This window comes from Poecilia latipinna, unplaced genomic scaffold (genome assembly GCF_001443285.1).
Source record: "Poecilia latipinna isolate Pla-1442-1.1 unplaced genomic scaffold, P_latipinna-1.0 Scaffold8, whole genome shotgun sequence".
In the NCBI taxonomy this organism is placed as follows: Eukaryota; Metazoa; Chordata; class Actinopteri; order Cyprinodontiformes; family Poeciliidae; genus Poecilia; species Poecilia latipinna.
The window spans coordinates 529675-546885 of record NW_015112624.1 but is presented as its reverse complement, the minus strand read 5'-3'; the positions used below and the strand labels follow the sequence as shown (position 1 = coordinate 546885).

General features: G+C 37.1%; 1 protein-coding gene across 2 annotated transcripts in view; it reads right to left on the bottom strand.

Moving 5' to 3' along the window:
- The window catches only part of LOC106944668 (gamma-glutamyltransferase 5-like), a 21510-nt gene extending 15469 nt beyond the window's left edge, over positions 1-6041 (bottom strand). Inside the window, exons 1-7 of one of the 2 annotated variants that reach the window (XM_015027827.1) lie at positions 5722-6041; positions 2815-2925; positions 2622-2717; positions 1629-1809; positions 1400-1551; positions 961-1116; positions 653-771 (exon numbers count right to left, since the gene is read on the bottom strand). In XM_015027827.1, the coding sequence (XP_014883313.1) occupies positions 653-771; positions 961-1116; positions 1400-1551; positions 1629-1809; positions 2622-2717; positions 2815-2925; positions 5722-5809 (903 nt within the window). In that variant the 5' untranslated portion in view covers positions 5810-6041. Of the gene's footprint in view, positions 1-652; positions 772-960; positions 1117-1399; positions 1552-1628; positions 1810-2621; positions 2718-2814; positions 2943-5721 lie in introns of both variants that reach the window. The other variant, XM_015027816.1, reaches the window with a different exon arrangement.
- Between the last annotated feature and the right edge of the window lie 11170 nt (positions 6042-17211).

The following is a 17211-nucleotide window of genomic DNA, read 5'->3' as shown; positions in this document are numbered from 1 at the left end:
TATTCATTTAGAATTAAAAATAACTCACCTGAATTACCTTGATAGATATAATGTATGTAATAAAAGTGTGTCATTAAACTGGCTTCAGGCAGAGAGTTGTTCATTCAAAAATATTTTTTACATATTTCTTAAATGATTGACGTGTTAAAATTTTGGGCTTTCTTTGGCATCTTATGTTAACCCTTAGCATATTAAGTGAGCATAAAGTTCAGTCTCTATGTGTTTTACCAACAGACCATTATCTGAGTTTTAGGATTCCCAAAAGATTGTCAAAATTTCCAAGTCCAATATGTTCCATGGCAGACAGAGATTGAAAGCTTGATCCTGTGGCAGAGAGCTCCTCTTCAAACCGAAGAGCACAGACAGAACAACACCTATAACACAGTTGAGTTTTCTGTAGCCACAGCATGAATAAACAGTCAACATTGCCTTTGCTTAAATAGTTTATGCTTAAAAAGCATCTTGGAGCTAGGCCCAAAATGATTCATACCCACGGGGCATTTTAGGTATGAAGGAATTTTTTAATTTTACCAACATAAAACCATCTAATTCTGATCTCCAGATGATTTCTTTGTACATTCTCTAACATCAAGTACCATGTGTAAATATATGCATGCATACATTTTATGGCAATGTTTAATGTATCACTTACTTCAGGTGGAGCAAAGTTTGGATCCCGAATACACTTCTTTAGTTTATTGGCCCGCTTGAGAGCTTTAATATAGCGGTCATAAAATTCAACAGACTGAGGGGCTGGTTCATTTTTATACGCTGTGAACAAAAATAATAGTTTGTATATTTATACAGTAAATGTAAATAAATATATATATAATTTAGTCTATTGTCATCGATCATTTTTTCCTAAGACTGATCAAAGCTCTTTCCACATAAATTATTAGGGTAAATCTAAGTTGAAAGTATAAAGAAACAACAGCTCTATTGTTTGCATCCAGCAGGAACCTGTCATGAAGTTGAGGACGAAGCTGAGGAGTGGTCCTCCTGATGGGGGTGGAGGTATGTACATCTTGTACTCTTGGTACTTTCCCACATTGACAACCCATGCATCAGTCACTGTGGCTTTATATGACTCGAAGTCCTTCAGTGTGAGATTTCCTCCTGGGCAAAAAACAGTGAATTAAACTATTTCTGCTGAGCAGGAGAAAAAAAAATCATCATGAGAACCCATACCAGCTCTCACAAATATGATAGATAGATAGATAGATAGATAGATAGATAGATAGATAGATAGATAGATAGATAGATAGATAGATAGATAGATAGATAGATAGATATGTAGCACATGATGGTACTAACAGATCAAATCAATTTGTTTATTTGTAATTAGACAAGTGGGCCATGCAGACAGAGAGAGAGTCGTAGGAAACTCTAATGACAATACCTGTAACTTTTTGCAAATCCTCTGCTATACTTCCGGTGTAGAAAGCATCCGGTCCTTTGTTTGCAATTAGCTCCAAAGTGTCGGCCAGTTTCTCAAACTTGATGATGTCTCTGGTTGTCTTTAGGGTTCCATTTTCATATGAAAATAGTTTCCTGAGAAGAGGAAAAGAATATAAATCTTTATCCATCATACCTCAGAGCCAGACTGTGATACTTATGGTCTTCCATACCGCAGGGACTCAGTTTCGTTAATCTCTGGGAGGTAGGAGTATAGGACTAGAGGAATATGGAATCCCTCTCTGGCCAGTTTGATGGTCGTGGTGAACAAATCTTTCCAATTCAGTTTTCCATAAAGTTTGTGAGCCAATTCGTAGCCTCGAATTTCCCCTGGAACACCAATCCATTTGCTTCCTGCACAGATGGAGGAAGGGACAGAGTTTGAATATTTTCACTGTAGTTTAGCGTTATTGAATACAGGACAGAAAAAAATAATTTCTGACATAATAAAACCACCAAGATCATTGTATATTATTAGAATTATGTATCATAGAGTAAATAAAGTAAGCAATAAGTGGAAACAAACTCAAAAGTTTGTATTCAGCCATCATAAATAAATTTCTGGTTGAATGACCTTTGAGAGACATAAATGTTGGTCGTGTCTTCTTTGAAAAATAGCTAGATCTCAGTCAGATGAAATGAAGAGAATATGTTAACATAAGATTTCAAGTTCTCCCACAGACTCTCAATCAGATTTTGGTATAGTCTGTTTTTGGTCCCCTAACATGTTTTCCTGGATGATTCCCCCAGCATTTAGCTCCATCCATCATCTCATCAACTCTAACCAGCTTCCCTGTACCAGCTGGGACAAAAAAAACATCCCTATAGCAAGATGCTCCAAACACCATGTTTCATTGTGGGGATGGTTTGTTCACAGTGTTGTGCAGACCGAGCTTCTAGCACACAGAGCAGTTCTTCTCCAAGACTCCCCCACTCAGCGCCACCAGAGTAATGGTATTATGATTTGTCTCTGAAAATAAACGCCTTTTTGGAGGCCTAAACGTATATGAAAACGCACAAAACCTTTGCCAAAATTGTCCCCATGTGAAACTGTTAAACACTCACACGCACACACGCGCACACACACACATCCACAGACACATGTAAGCCCCCAGTGGCCAAAGTCAAGAGACAGTTGATATACTGTACTGCAGCAAGCTACCTACCATTTTCCTCTGATTTTTTCTCAGCACAGGACTTCAGCAGATCAGGTTTCACACTGGACGGTGCAGTCTCCCTGGAGTTGATGATCGTCACTTTACCTTTAAAGAAATGTTCACTCCATCAGTTATTATCAATAACTATTATTAAAGCAGTTCTACTTTATGAGAATTGGCTGCATGGAAGCCTTTTTCATACCAGATTTGTCCATTATGGTGAAAATGGCCCCCCCTCCGATCCCAGCGCTCTGCGGGTTCATGATGCTCGTGCACAGAAGTGCAGCAATGGCGGCATCTACTGCTGAGCCGCCTTGTATAAGAATGTTGCTGTAAAATTCACACTCATTTTTGATGTTTTTTTTTGTTTGTTTTTTGTGTCAAGATGATTAACTATGTTCTATCATTTCTGTTTTTTGAAAATCAAAAAGCAAAATGTACTTTCATAAAATTATGACCCTTTAATAGTTAGACTGGAAAATGTCAATAAAACTAAATATGTAAAAGGTTCAAAATTCATAATGTTAATAAACTGAAAAAACATCAATTTACAAAAACTAAATTTTTGACTAGTTTCTTGGAAATAAATTATTTTTATCTGTGTCAAAACTAATGCACAGTCATGGCCAAAAGTTTTGAGAATGACACAAATATATTTTCACATGATCTACTGCCCTCTGGTTTTCATGTGTGTATGTCAGATGTTTTCATCACATACAGAAATACAATTGCAATCATATTATGAGTAACAAAAGCTTTTATTGACAGTTAGAATGAGTTAATGCAGCAAGTCAATATTTGCAGTGTTGACCCCTCTTCTTCAGGACCTCTGCAGTTCTCCCTGGCATGCTCTCAATCAACTTCTGGACCAAATCCTGACTGATAGTAGTCCATTCTTGCAGAATCAATGCTTGCATTTTGTCAGAATTCCTTGGTTTTTGTTTGTCCACCCGTCTCTTGATGATGGACCACAGGTTTTCAATGGGATTAAGATCTGGGGAGTTTCCAGGCCATGGACCCAAAATCTCTGTTTTGTTCCCTGAGCCAGTTAGTTATCACCTTTGCTTCATGGCAAGGTGTTCCATCATGCTGGAAAAGGCATTGTTCATCACCAAACTGCTCTTGGGCGGTTGGGAGAAGCTGATCTCGGAGGACATTCTGGTACCATTCTTTATTCATGGCTGTGTTTTTAGGCAAGACTGTGAGAGAGCCGACTCCCTTGGCTGAGAAGCAACCCCACACATGAATGGTTTCAGGATGCTTTACAGTTGGCATGAGACAAGACTGGTGGCAGCGCTCACCTTGTCTTCTCCGAACAAGCTGTTTTCCAGATGTCCCAAACAATCGGAAAGGGGATTCATCAGAGAAAATGACTTTACCCCAGTCCTCAGCAGTTTACTCCCTGTACCTTTTGCAGAATATCAGTCTGTCCCTGATGTTTTCCCTGGAGAGAAGTGGCTTCTTTGCTGCCCTCCTTGAGACCAGGCCTTGCTCCAAGAGTCTCCGCCTCACAGTGCGTGCAGATGCACTCACACCTGCCTGCTGCCATTCCTGAGCAAGCTCTGCACTGCTGGTAGCCCGATCCCGCAGCTGAAACACTTTTAAGAGACGGTCCTGGCGCTTGCTGGTCTTTCTTGGGCGCCCTGGAGACTTTTTGGCAAGAATGGAACCTCTCTCCTTGAAGTTCTTGATGATGCGATAGATTGTTGACTGAGGTGCAATCTTTCTAGCTGCGATACTCTTCCCTGTTAGGCCATTTTTGTGCAGTGCAATGATGACTGCATGTGTTTCTTTAGAGATAACCATGGTTCACAGAAGGGAAACAATGATGCCAAGCACCAGCCTCTTTTTAACGTGTCCAGTGATGTCATTCTTACTTAATCATGACAGATTGATCCCCAGCCCTGTCCTCATCAACACCCACACCTGTGTTAATGGAGCAATCACTGAAACGATGTTAGCTGGTCCTTTTAAGGCAGGGCTGCAATAAAATTGAAATGTGTTTTGGGGGATAAAGTTCATTTTCTAGGCAAATATTGACTTTGCAATTAATTGCTGTTAAGCTGATCACTCTTTATAACATACTGGAGTATATGCAAATTGCCATTATACAAACTGAAGCAGTAGACTTTGTAAATATTAACATTTGAATCATTCTCAAAACTTTTGGCCGTGACTGTAGTTGCAGCAGCACTTCGGTTGTTTTTTCTTTGTTTTTTTTTTTCTTTACAAGCACATGACTCTCAATACTTTATCTCTGTTGTACTTATCTCTGGGCTTATTAGAGCAGATTGGTGCTCTAAATGTTTGGTACAAAAATCTCCCTTTTTCAAATTAAATATGCTTACTAAATGTAGCTTATTCATTTATTGTATGCTGAAAGTCTGATTTTCACAGGCTCGCAAGTTCCATAGTTTTCTAAAAAGGCTACTATAGATATAGTGTTTGCATAACTCAATGAGTGCAACAACTTCTTTTATGTTAAAAATCCATAATTTCAATGAATTATTCATGTTGCACATCAGTTTGGTCTGTCTGCCACAGTTGCATGTTTTGATTGTACTGTTCAGCAATGGGTAAATCAATGGGTACATTTTTGTCACCTCTGTCATCTACCAGTCCGTTTTCAGTGAGCTAAATGGCTAATATAACAGAAAACAGTGTGACCTTTGACTTTCAAATAATGACAGTTTTTCCAAATATCTGACCTTTTCCAAAGCACTCCAATTTAGAAAAAAATTGCCATTTAAAAAAAAACATCTTGCAAATTTTGTTTAGTATGTTAAATGTTATGAAATAAAAGTGATTTGATGGTAAATATAACTTACACAAGGAACAAAAACTGCAGCTGTCATTTAATTACATTTTCCAAATAGCATATTAAAATTCAAATAGTTTATCTGCATAATTCAAACTTCGTTACATACAACTGCCTCAGCATAATCTGACCCACAGGGCCAAAACGGCAAGATCTGGTTGTTGAACTGTAGCCAGCTGAGGATGATGTGCCCATTGTCATGTCACCATAGTATGCTGATCATTAAACCAGAGGCAAGTCCAGTTGTTCAGTTTTCTGACTATTGAAAAAAAAGTGTTAATTAGCACTTACAGTCCGATCTTTGAGCAGTTGGCGTTGTCCGCAGCCACGGCACCTTTACAGAAAGTCCCTTTTGGGCAATTGGGCTTCGTAGCGACATATATGATCACAATAAGAAAGATAATTACCAGCCCCAGCAAAGCGTACACCTTCACATTATGTCCGGCCATGCTTCTCTGCACTCACTGTGACCTGTGAAGCTGAAGAATAAAACTGAGTGAGTGAAGGACTGCACACCTGATTGGATCTGATGAGGCGGGGCCCTTTTCCACCTCCCACACTGTAAACAGCAGATAAAGAAAGTAAATGTCACATCCAAGGGGAGGAGTGCTTCACATGTATTTTTGTCTTGTGGAGTTGGTTGTGGCTTTAGTTTCATTTGGTACAGATATGTGGAAAATGTAGCTCTGTGCAAAACTCTGGAATGTTGTATGCTACTCATAACAATTAAAAAAATAGAACCAATTTGAGTTATTTCCTTCCCTTGGTCTAATGATCCAGACCTGACTTGATTTAACTCAACAGAATTGGGTTATGGGCTTGACTCGGTCTGCTGGTTTGATAAGTATTTTAACCTTTTACAATTCAACTACCAGTTAAAGTTGGGAGAGATTTGATCAAAATCTGACTTTTTAGAAGTCTAACTAGTTTCAAACAATTTAGATGTTTAAGATTGTTGCTTTTACAAGCAACAATCTTAAAGACAAATTGCTTTTTTTTGTAAAAACATATTGTAATGCAGTAGCTATTGCTGCTTTTCCAGGGCAGTCTTGTAAGACTTTTGGGCATGCAAGTCATTTACAGCATCAATGATAGCAATGTTTTTTGAGTTGGAGAAGAAATTATAAGGACTCAAATGACCTTCACAGGTCACCATTTTTAGCTATAAATAGCCTCCAACAACGTTCAGACGTTACTGAACCTGTTCTACAAGATGAAATAAATGGTGCATCGTAAGAAAAAACAACAGTTGTTTTAAACCAGTTGGTTACCGACATTTCACTGTGTGACAGTGGGACATTTCACAGCAAAAGAGTATTATTACTGTTAGTCTTAATGTTTTAATACCAAACCTGAGCCCCCCGAAAAACAAACAAAAAAAACCCACGTTAATACTTTGTCTCAACATCAGTAGAAAATATCTTGTAAAATATAGTTGGTTTTACAAAACATAACATTTTTCTGGACAACTGACAGACAAATTTACTGCAAAAATAAATGTCTTGCATTTTACATTTTTAAGGAATTTCTAAATACGGCAGAAATTTCTTGCAAACATTAAGGTTAAACATTTTCTACATGTCAAATAAATCTGAAAAAATACTTACCCCATGGAATTCAATAGTTTTCCAATTAATGTCTGTTCATTTAATAGTGTGGATTGTCAGCAACAACTTAATTCCATGTATGTAAATATTTTTTTGAATATCCAGTCATCTTAACACTTTTGTTGCTTTAATCAGCTGTTTTAGTAATTCTGTTCCACAAAATAAGTTCCAACGTCTTTCCTTATTCGTACAAAACCACTGCAGTAACAGACTATTTGCCAAAACCACTTTTCAATATCATTGACTCCTTTAAGTATGTTTTTGGGACACTTCTACCAACAAAATTATACCAGTCCACATCCAGAAGCACTACTTCTATAACTGAAAAGATTTACTTTAACTCATCAACAAAACTTGCATTCTGAATTTTAAATTGAATGTTTGGTTTACTCCAACTACTAAATCATGTTAATATACATACCCAATACATATATACACAGATTTTTAGAGATATAACTTTTGGTGTAGTTTTAACAAAAAGCGTCTGCATTGTATGTAACACACAATATCTTATCCTATCATAGTCAAACATCATGGATAGGTCTTGGTTCACTCAGTCTGCAATGTCTGAGATAAGAGTGATGACCCTGGAGATGACTGAGATAATTTTCTTCTTGTTGGACTGAACATTGGTGCCTCTCAGGATTTATTGAAAAAGTCCTTAATGAAAACAAAAAAACAAAAGAATATAACAACCTGGTCATATTTCCGTTGTGTAATGTATATTGAAACAGAAGTAAATGACAGACATCTGAATGGTTCGATGAAGGTTGACGACCTTTTGGTTAACATGCTTAACATGAATGTCGAAGGAGCAGACAATGAGGACCATGAGGATAAACATAAATAATCTTTCATAACAGTGGTTTCAATGTTAACCATACAAGCACCACATACATTGTATTAACATCGTAAGATGAGAATCATCCTATTGGCTGAACGTCTATGGTAATATGTTGGTCAATATATCAATGTAAGAAGCGACATAGTATGAAACTAAATAAGCCAAGAATTTAGTTGTGGTAGTTGTAGAAGAAGAAAAAGAAGAAAAAGAAAAGTGAAACGGTTTTGTTCTGTTTGCTCTCCACAAACAATAATGCAGGATGTGGCGTGGCACATTCTCCACCTCAACCTCTGTCAATCCAGTTGGCACAAATGGTGTACAGCCTCTGGAAAGTGATGAGGTTGTGATGGATGACCATGGTGAGGCTGAATTGGAGGCTGGAGAAGAAGAGGAAAGGCCAACCACTGGAGAGGAACACATCAAGTTTGGTGTTGAAGTGCACGAGTATGCAAAAGTACAATGACTGAGATGTAAATGCGTCAAAACTTATCCAAAATGACTGACTCATCTTTTTCAGTAACAAACTGAAAGTCAGCCCACTACACTGCACATCAACAGGAATCCATGCTTCTTTTTTCTTTATTAAAGCGAAAATATTGATTTCTTTAACTTGTCTCAAGTTAGCTTTCCACTGTAAAGCTCAGAGGAAAACAGTAAGCCATCTTTTGCTTGCAAGTCTAAAAGTTGAGGAGCGCTGCTGTAGTCTAAAGCAAAACTTGTCCGAAGCGTTGCAGACCTCAGTGTATTTAGAGTTGAACACAAGATTGACACTGCGTTTTCAGGGCAAACTTTGGATATTTCAGGCACAAAGAGTCGCAGCATTTTCTCTTAAGACTGTTGGGTGTGTGTATGTGTTCACTTAGGGAGAAGGGATGCAGTTCAGCTGTTTGTCCTCACAAGTTTTTTGATTGACTCGTGAGGACACATATTGATAATGTTGGCCTCTACATGTTCCCTCGCTTTGAACTTGAGTATTCCTCGCTTCAGTTTTGTTTTATACGAAAGGATACTTGTGTGCTCATGTCCTAACCCTTAATCTAGCAAGTAAAACTTAGTGTGGAGTTTGAGTCCCAATTCAAAAGTTTATCATTGAAGGACGTCGCAAAAATAAGCAAAGGTTCAGCTCCTTAAACTTCTCTTGGACTTCCTGCAGGTAAGCATCCAGAGGAACAGGACAGTGTTTCTCGTTTGTGTGGAAAGTTACAAAAGTATGTTCATGACTGGCAAAATCGACTGAACATACCCCTTCCAAACATATGCCACCATTTTTGCTACAAGTCAGCAACAGCAGACATAATTGCCCTTAGACAATACTCTTTTCATTTTCATACAATAGATGGGAGCCCTGCGATGGACTGATAACCTGTCCAGGGTGAATCCCACCTCTCGCCTGTTGACTGCTGGAGACAGGCACCAGCCCCCCTCACAACCCTGAAAGGATAAACATGTTAGATAGTGGATAATAAATAGGACAGAAGTCTATGTTCAAAGCTTGCCATCTTGTTTTATAACCTAATCCATTCTATAACTTTTCTAAGCTTTATCCCTGACTTGTCCTGGTCTTCATGCTGATGTTTGTTCACGAAAGTTACATAGCAAACTTGTAATTGTGCTGAGATTTTATTATGCTTTTTATTTGCTGATTTCAGAAGGCATTTGTTTACACTGGATGCTATATTTGCAAAAAGAATCAGAGAATCTTGAATCATTTTCCTTTCACTTCCCAAAATGCACAATTTTGTCCTGGTGTATTTCATAAAGTCCCAATAAAATACAATAGAGGTTTGTGGGTGTGACATTAATGAATGTGAATACTTTTCCAAATCACTGTTAACATAACACTGCAGGTTTCAATGTGCCGATGCGGGTGTGGCGAAAAGCAGATAAGCTTTCAGTTTCTCCTAAGCTCACTGTTAAGTGAGTTCCTTAGGAACATAGATCGTCTGTAAGATAAAGCAGGAAAAACAAGAATTGTTTTTCTGCCACAGAGATAAGAAAGTGACAAACATTTGTCTGGGGCTGCCAACTACCTACTTGATTTCACTTTAAAGGTCTTAGAGCGTGACTTCAGCAGATCACGATTCACCTTTAAGGGAGCGATGATCCTCACATTTAGGGTTGTCAAAATAATTGATATTTCAATATCAGCAATATTAAGAAGCCAGAAAATTTCTGAAAAAATTTAAACAGGGCCTGCCAAAGTGTGCCCCTTGGTTGGCCCAGCGTTCTGATGCTAAAAATTAGCATCAGTGCTAAGGTAACCTACAATGTACTCAATAGCCTGTGGAGAGTCACAAACATGTTGAGTAACATGGACTGACTCCATTCAGTATGTTAAAATGAGTGTATGAGGTAAATTTTGCCAAAATGCTAATGTTAGCCTAACTGATGCCAGTGGCATGTGGGCTATAATTAGCATGTTGTCTTACCCTTGTGCGTGCAAGGACTGAGGCAAACGTAGAGGACTGTGGCAAATGATACAAATTTTACGTGTGTGGGGTCGGTTGGACCCCATATGTAGACAAAAGGGTTACGTTGACTTCCTCCATTCAGTGTGCTAAACACAGCTAATAAATTAACAAAATAGCGAAAAGCTTATTTTAGGGAAAAGGCTACTGCTAATGTGGGGCATAGCTACATTAGCTATGTTTGTGCTAATGTTAATGCACAAACATTAACATTAATGATAATCAGAATGCCTTCGGGTTTTTACTTTAGCAAAAGTAAAAAATCAGATTTTTACTTCGTGGCACTTAGTTACCAGAAAACTCGATCATCTCTTAGCAACAGATTAACAAATATTATTGTTGAAATGACACAATATTTCTTCTGTAATTTTGAAGTACTACTTAAGAATTGTGCAGTTGGTGAATTTTTCAGAAAAGTGAAAATGTTTTGTTTTTTTTGTCATTGGGAGTCTATATATTACAAAACAGACATTCAACACAAGAGTAAAAATCTTATATATACTTCGTGGCATTTCGTTAACAGAACAAAAAAAAAAACAATAATCTTTTAATACCAAATTAATTACTTTTTCATAAAGCATAAGGTCTTTTGAAATACTGCTAATAAAAACAAATAAAGATCTGTTATTGCTGTACCAACCGTCTAGACCCCTCAGATCTTCTGGTTCTGGTTCTGCTCTGCATCCAGAACCAAACAGGAGAAGCAGCATTCAGTTTCTATGCACCACAAATTTGGAACAAACTTCCAGAAAACTGTAAAACAGCTGAAACACTGGGTGCCTTTAAATCTCAACTTAAAACCCACCTGTTTAGAGTTGCTTATGGCTAAATAAGGGTTAGAGTGAGGGTTTTGATGTCTTCGATGTTTTTAATGTTTTTATCTTTACTTTTTAATCTATTTATTAGTTTCTTTTTATTTCTCTTTCTCACTGTCTACGTTTTAATGATGTAAAGCCCCCCGGAAAACGTCCCAGTTAAACAACATCTAACTAAATTTCTACAGGGTTTAGAGTCCCAGTTGATGGCGTTTCAACTGGGGCAGGATGGACAAGGATGGAGTCCTTGTCAAACGGTGTTTTTGACTAAAGTCCCAGAGGGTTAGAGCCCCAGTTAAACAATGTTTAACTGAAGTCCTAAAAGGGGTGCGGGTTTTAATTTTTTTAAATCTTTTTTAATCTTTTTCAAAATCTCCTTCTCTTTCTCACTGTTTATTCAATGTCACATGCTGTTTTCATTTTAATTATGTAAAGCACTTTGAAATGCCTTGCTGCTGAAATGTGCTATACAAATAAAATTTGATTGATTGATTAGATTGATTGATTGATTGATTACCTACATAAACATAGGATATTTACAGTTGTTAAATTGTGCAAAACGAAAAATAATGTTTACTTCGTAGCATTTGGTTACCAGAAAACTCATTCATCTCTTAGCAACACATTAACAACAAATATTGTTATTGTTCATAAAACCTAAGATTTGTAGTTTGTGGCACTTGGTTACCAGAAAACTCGATCATCTCTTAGCAACAGATTGACAACAAATATTGTTTTTGTTAAAAAAAAAAACTAAGATTTCTAGTTTGTAGCACTTGGTTACCAGAAAACTCGATCATCTCTTAGCAACTGATTAACAAATATTATTGTTTAAATAACACATAATTTCTAATGTAATTTTGAAATACTACTTAACAAGAATTGTACAGTTGGTGAATTTTTCAGAAAAGTGAAAATGTTGTTTTTTTTGTCATTGGGCGTTTATATATTACAAAAACAGACATTCAATACAAGGTGGTGTTAAGAAAATAAATTTAAAATATGCTAGTTTTAAAAATTAGCAACATGTCTTGATTGCAATAGTCTAATTATAGTTTTCAGATTAATAACTTATTCTGCCCTATTGACCTTTATGTTACCTGTAGTTACAACAGATTGTTTGATAAGATCTTAGGAACTGCCCTTTGTCTGTGTGGGAAACAATCAGGAGAAGTTCCAGCTTTCACACTGATCTGTGAAAAGCCATAAAACAGCATGAGTTCAGGCCAGTGGAGGAGAAGCTCTGCTTCCACTTTGCTTAGATAAAGGTGACAACTGATGTTTGATCTTGAAAACAAATTGCTGGGAGTTTCTAACTTTAAAGAGGGTCAGAGACAGCTCCTGGTTGGATGAGCAAAGATACGCCTTATTTGAATAAACTAAAGGCAAAATACGCCTTTACTATAAAAGTTTGTACACAGGAGTAACAAATCAGATTTGCTCTTGCAAATCTCCAAAGACGTCTTTGCTTTTCTTTCTTTCTTTTTCTTTTCTATTTGTCTCAGGTAAATGAATGTCTGTTTTAGTGTGTTTGAAGTGTCTGTGTTGTCAATGTGATTTTATACTTTTAAATGTTAGAATAAACTTTAAAAATGTATGACGTGGAGCGTTGACTGTCATCTCTGTGTGGCTTTTGTTTCATTGAATCCGTGAGCACAAGAGAATATAACGAGCCAGAAGTTAATGATATTATTCTCTTAACAGTGGTAAATATATTACCACCAACATTTTATAAAGTAAAAATCGTATATACTTCGTGGCAGTTTGTTACCATTAAAAAACAATAATCTTTCAATACCAAATTAATTACGTTTTTATAAAATATTAGGTCTTTTGAAATACTCATCTAGTTAGACACGGGAAATTTACAGTTGTTAAATTGTGCAAAACGAAAAATATTGTTTACTTCGTGGCACTTGGTTACCAGAAAACTTGCTCATCTCTTAGCAACTGATTAACAACAAATGTTATTGTTCAAAAAACCTAAGATTTCTGGTTTGTGACACTTGGTTACCAGAAAACTTGATCATCTCTTAGCAACTGATTAACAAATATTATTGTTCAAATAACACATGATTTCTTCTGCAATTTTGAAATACTACTTAACAAGAATTGTGCAGTTGGTGAATTTTTCAGAAAAGTGAAAATGTTTTTTGGGGGGGAGGGAGGACAGGGGGGGTTGTTAGTGGTGAAATACTGCTTATCTACTTAGACACAGGAAATTTACAGTTGTTAAATTGTGCAAAACGAAAAATATTGTTTACTTCGTGGCACTTAGTAACCAGAAAACTCGCTCATCTCTTAGCAACAGATTAACAACAAATATTGTTATTGTTCAAAAAACATGATTTCTTCTGCAATTTTTGAAGTATTACTTATCTTACACTACTTACTACTTAAGTATCATGTAGTTGGTGAATTTTGCATTAAAGTGATTTTTGTTTTTGTCATTGGTGGTGAATATATTATAAACCATATATACTAAGTGTTCCACCAAGGTGGCGTCTCTGTAGTTCTAATTAAAGCTCTGCCCTCCTCTGTAGGAACTGAATGTTCCGCCATCTCTGCCCTCCTCAGTGTTTTGTTGCTATCGTAATTTCCTCTATGAAAACTGTCATGTGTGAGTGAGACCCAGAGGGGGAGACAAATTTATAAGCTGTGTCCGAATTGAGTCTGAGACAAAACAGTGCCAATTAGAATTTGTTTTAATTTTAATTTGGCTAGTTTTTTTCACTCAGATTAAGTCGCCATGGTTACTCAAAATGCCCGCATGCCGAGATCCAGCTGCATGTTTTGATATATACAAGGTTATTTTTAGCTGTAGAGTGTGCCTTCCAATTACTAGTCAAAGATGCAAGCGTCAAATTTACATAAACTGCTCCATTTACCTTTGTTCATGTTACTGCACTAGCAGTACCCCTGCTGCTCCCCTAACCAAAACAATGAGCTGCTACTGGAAATTGTAACATCAGACATAGACAAGGCGGGACTTCCTACACTCCCTTGCACTGATAAACTGCAGAACAGGAAAGCTGAGAGAGGAATGCTTCAGATATATTTCTAGTTTAGTTACATGATGTGAAGTCTGAGTTTGGTTGTGGTTTTGGTGCATATATGCATTAAATGCAATCAAAATATCAGTGTAAGAAGCAACAAACTAAAACTGAACAGGGTGGTAGCTGCAGAGGACTTGTAGGTGTTTTTGTACACCAATATTTGAGGAAGTTTAAGAAACATTTGTACGCTGCTAATGAATTTCCCCTTCAAATTCACACCAGTCATTTGGAGAATGTGCGCACTAATGCCTTCCTGGAACAAACAGGGTCATTCCTGACATAGTTTCTGGATGCTTGCACCTTTGTCTAAATGTGTGTAAACCGAAATCTCAACCAGTTCTTCTGCACACCTGTTTTCGTACTTAATCTCTTTAAATTTCTTCCTCATATGTTCTGCTTGCAAGCTGACAGATTTACTGTGTCTCAGAATGGTAAATACGACATTTTTCCCAGCTAATATAACCATATGTGTCTGAACACTTTCTTTCCAAGTCAGTCCAACTTTGACACCATTAATAAAATCTTTAAGACACGTTGGGCACCTGACCAGCCTCCCTGCTGCTATTTCTGCGTTGCTTTTGGTTTTAATCATTAATATCTAACCATTTTTCATCTCGGCAGTTTGTCTTTTCGGTTTTTCAAAGTTCGGTTCTACCTCCTTAGTAGCCAGAATTTGTCATTGTATTTTGAAACTATCAGCCCAGTTTGGCACAAATGGTGTACAGCCTCCTGAAAGTGACGAGGTCATGGTGGATGACCAGCGAGGCTGAATCAGAGGCTGGAGAGGAAGAGGAAATGTCAACTACTAGAAAAGAACACATCAAGTTTGGTGTTAAAGTGCCCGAGTCGGCAAAAGTACAACAAAGGGGATATGAATGCACAAAAACGTAAATGTTGTTTTGTTAATCTGTTCATGGCATATTTTGAGAAATTAACATTGAATTCAGAACTGGTTCTTGTGAAGGATGACCTGATGCAATGCAACTTTTTTTGTTTGTTTGTTTGAGATGCTCAGGACATTTTACTTTTTGAGAAATAAGTGAAATGAATTTAGCTAAAGAACACGTGCTAACCAGCAGGAGTCAGTATTTTTAACTTCCATGATCAAAATCAGTCAATCAACAAACACTTCAGTATAACACATATGTTTTTAAAAACAAGTGGATGTTCAATTAATGTGTCTGAATTACAGCTTTAATTGATTTTGATAAGGGAAAGAAACACTAACCAGATTTTAAGAAACATTCGTATACATATTAGGATTCTGTGTCAGAGAGCAAACAAAGAAGGCCGTAACTGGAATATGGAAATAAGTCGCTCCGGTGTAAAAGTTCCATCGGTCAAAAAATGCATCATGAAGTAGGAGAAAACATATATAAGTCATAGGACCAGCTAATCTATGAAAAAAGGGTGCCTTATAATCTGGAAAATGATGCACATGTTTTTTTATGTTCCACTACAGGCCACCATTTTTATTCATAAAGACCTGAAACAATTGTATTCTTTTCCCTCCTGAGTGAATCACCTTCGAGAGAAATAAATGTTTGCTGTTTTTTCTTTGAAAAGTAGCTGAGGCTCAGCGTCAGACGCTGTCTCTATCCAGTCACATCACAGCTGAACATCTTCAAGTCCTCCCAAAGGTTCTTAATCAGACACAGGTGTGGACTAATAAGCAGCTCCAATTGAAAAGTTTGACCTCATCAGTGCTACGTCTTGAAGTCTGTGTAACATTTTGCGATGAATATTCTCTTCATATTCAACCGTGCATGTTTGATAGAAAAAACAAAAGCAATGCTTTCACACTTTAATCTGCAGAACATTTCTGCAGGTTTCAGTGTGCCAAAAGCTGCACATTGAAACCTGCACAGCTTTCAATGTGCAGGTTTCACATTGAAACCTGTGTTCAATGTGCACTAACATTTCAGCGTTTACTGAATCACACTGAAATCCTCAAGAGCACAAGATGGTCTGTAAGATAGAGCAGGAAAAACAAGAAGTACCTGTCGAGGGAGAGACAAACAGTTTCATGTGTGTTAGATAAGCAGCAGCAAACCTGGAACCAGTTTAAAGGCCTTTGGGGGCGGGACTTCAGCAGATCTTCACATTTAGGGTTGTCAAAAATAATTGATATTTCAATATAATCAATACTACAAAAATTACTATTCAAAGATAACCGCATGTATCAAAATGTATGAAATCTGATCCATTCACCTTTATTCAAGTTGCTGCTTTTCTTCTAGCGTTGGCGATGCAACAACAGAGACTCAACCCCTCCAGTCCCTGCAGATGCTCAGATAACCAGAACAAGAACTGCTGCTTCAAACTCTGCAAACATGGCAAGTACAGCACAGGTACATGTAAAAATATATAGTGAAAAAGTAACACTTGTCTTTGGTCACTTATTTCAGAAAGGAAAATATATAATGTATAAATTTATTGCTCAGAGTTGAACATGTCAAGCAGTTATTTATTGTGATTGGTCAGTGTGGGTAGGTGCCTGGTCCAAACTTATAAAATAATACGGAACTGCATAAAACCTATTTACATGTAAAAAATCTGAAATTATTGAGAGACAATGGTGGTTATCAGTCTTAATATTTTTGTGAAACATTTAATAAAGGGCAAAAATATTCAACACTTGCTCATGTAAAAATATGTACAGTGGCAGTGACTAAAAAGACAGTTTTGTTTTCTTGTTATAGTCTGTCAGCTCACAGTAACAGGAAGACATGGACATGTCACTGCAGAGGCTCTGCAAATTAAACCCGTTTCTCCGCTTCTGATTCAGAGATGTTCAAGAACATCAGACACCTTCAGCTGCAGGAAGATCTCGCTCATTTTCAGAACATCCCCCATTACCAGCATTACTGACTTGTTTTGTCAATAACCAGCTGCTTCACCCAGGTTCCTGTTGTCAGACTCAGCACAGATGAAGTCGTCCTTTTTCTCCGCAGCGTTAACCACATTGTAGAATCTGCTTGTTGTTTCGTT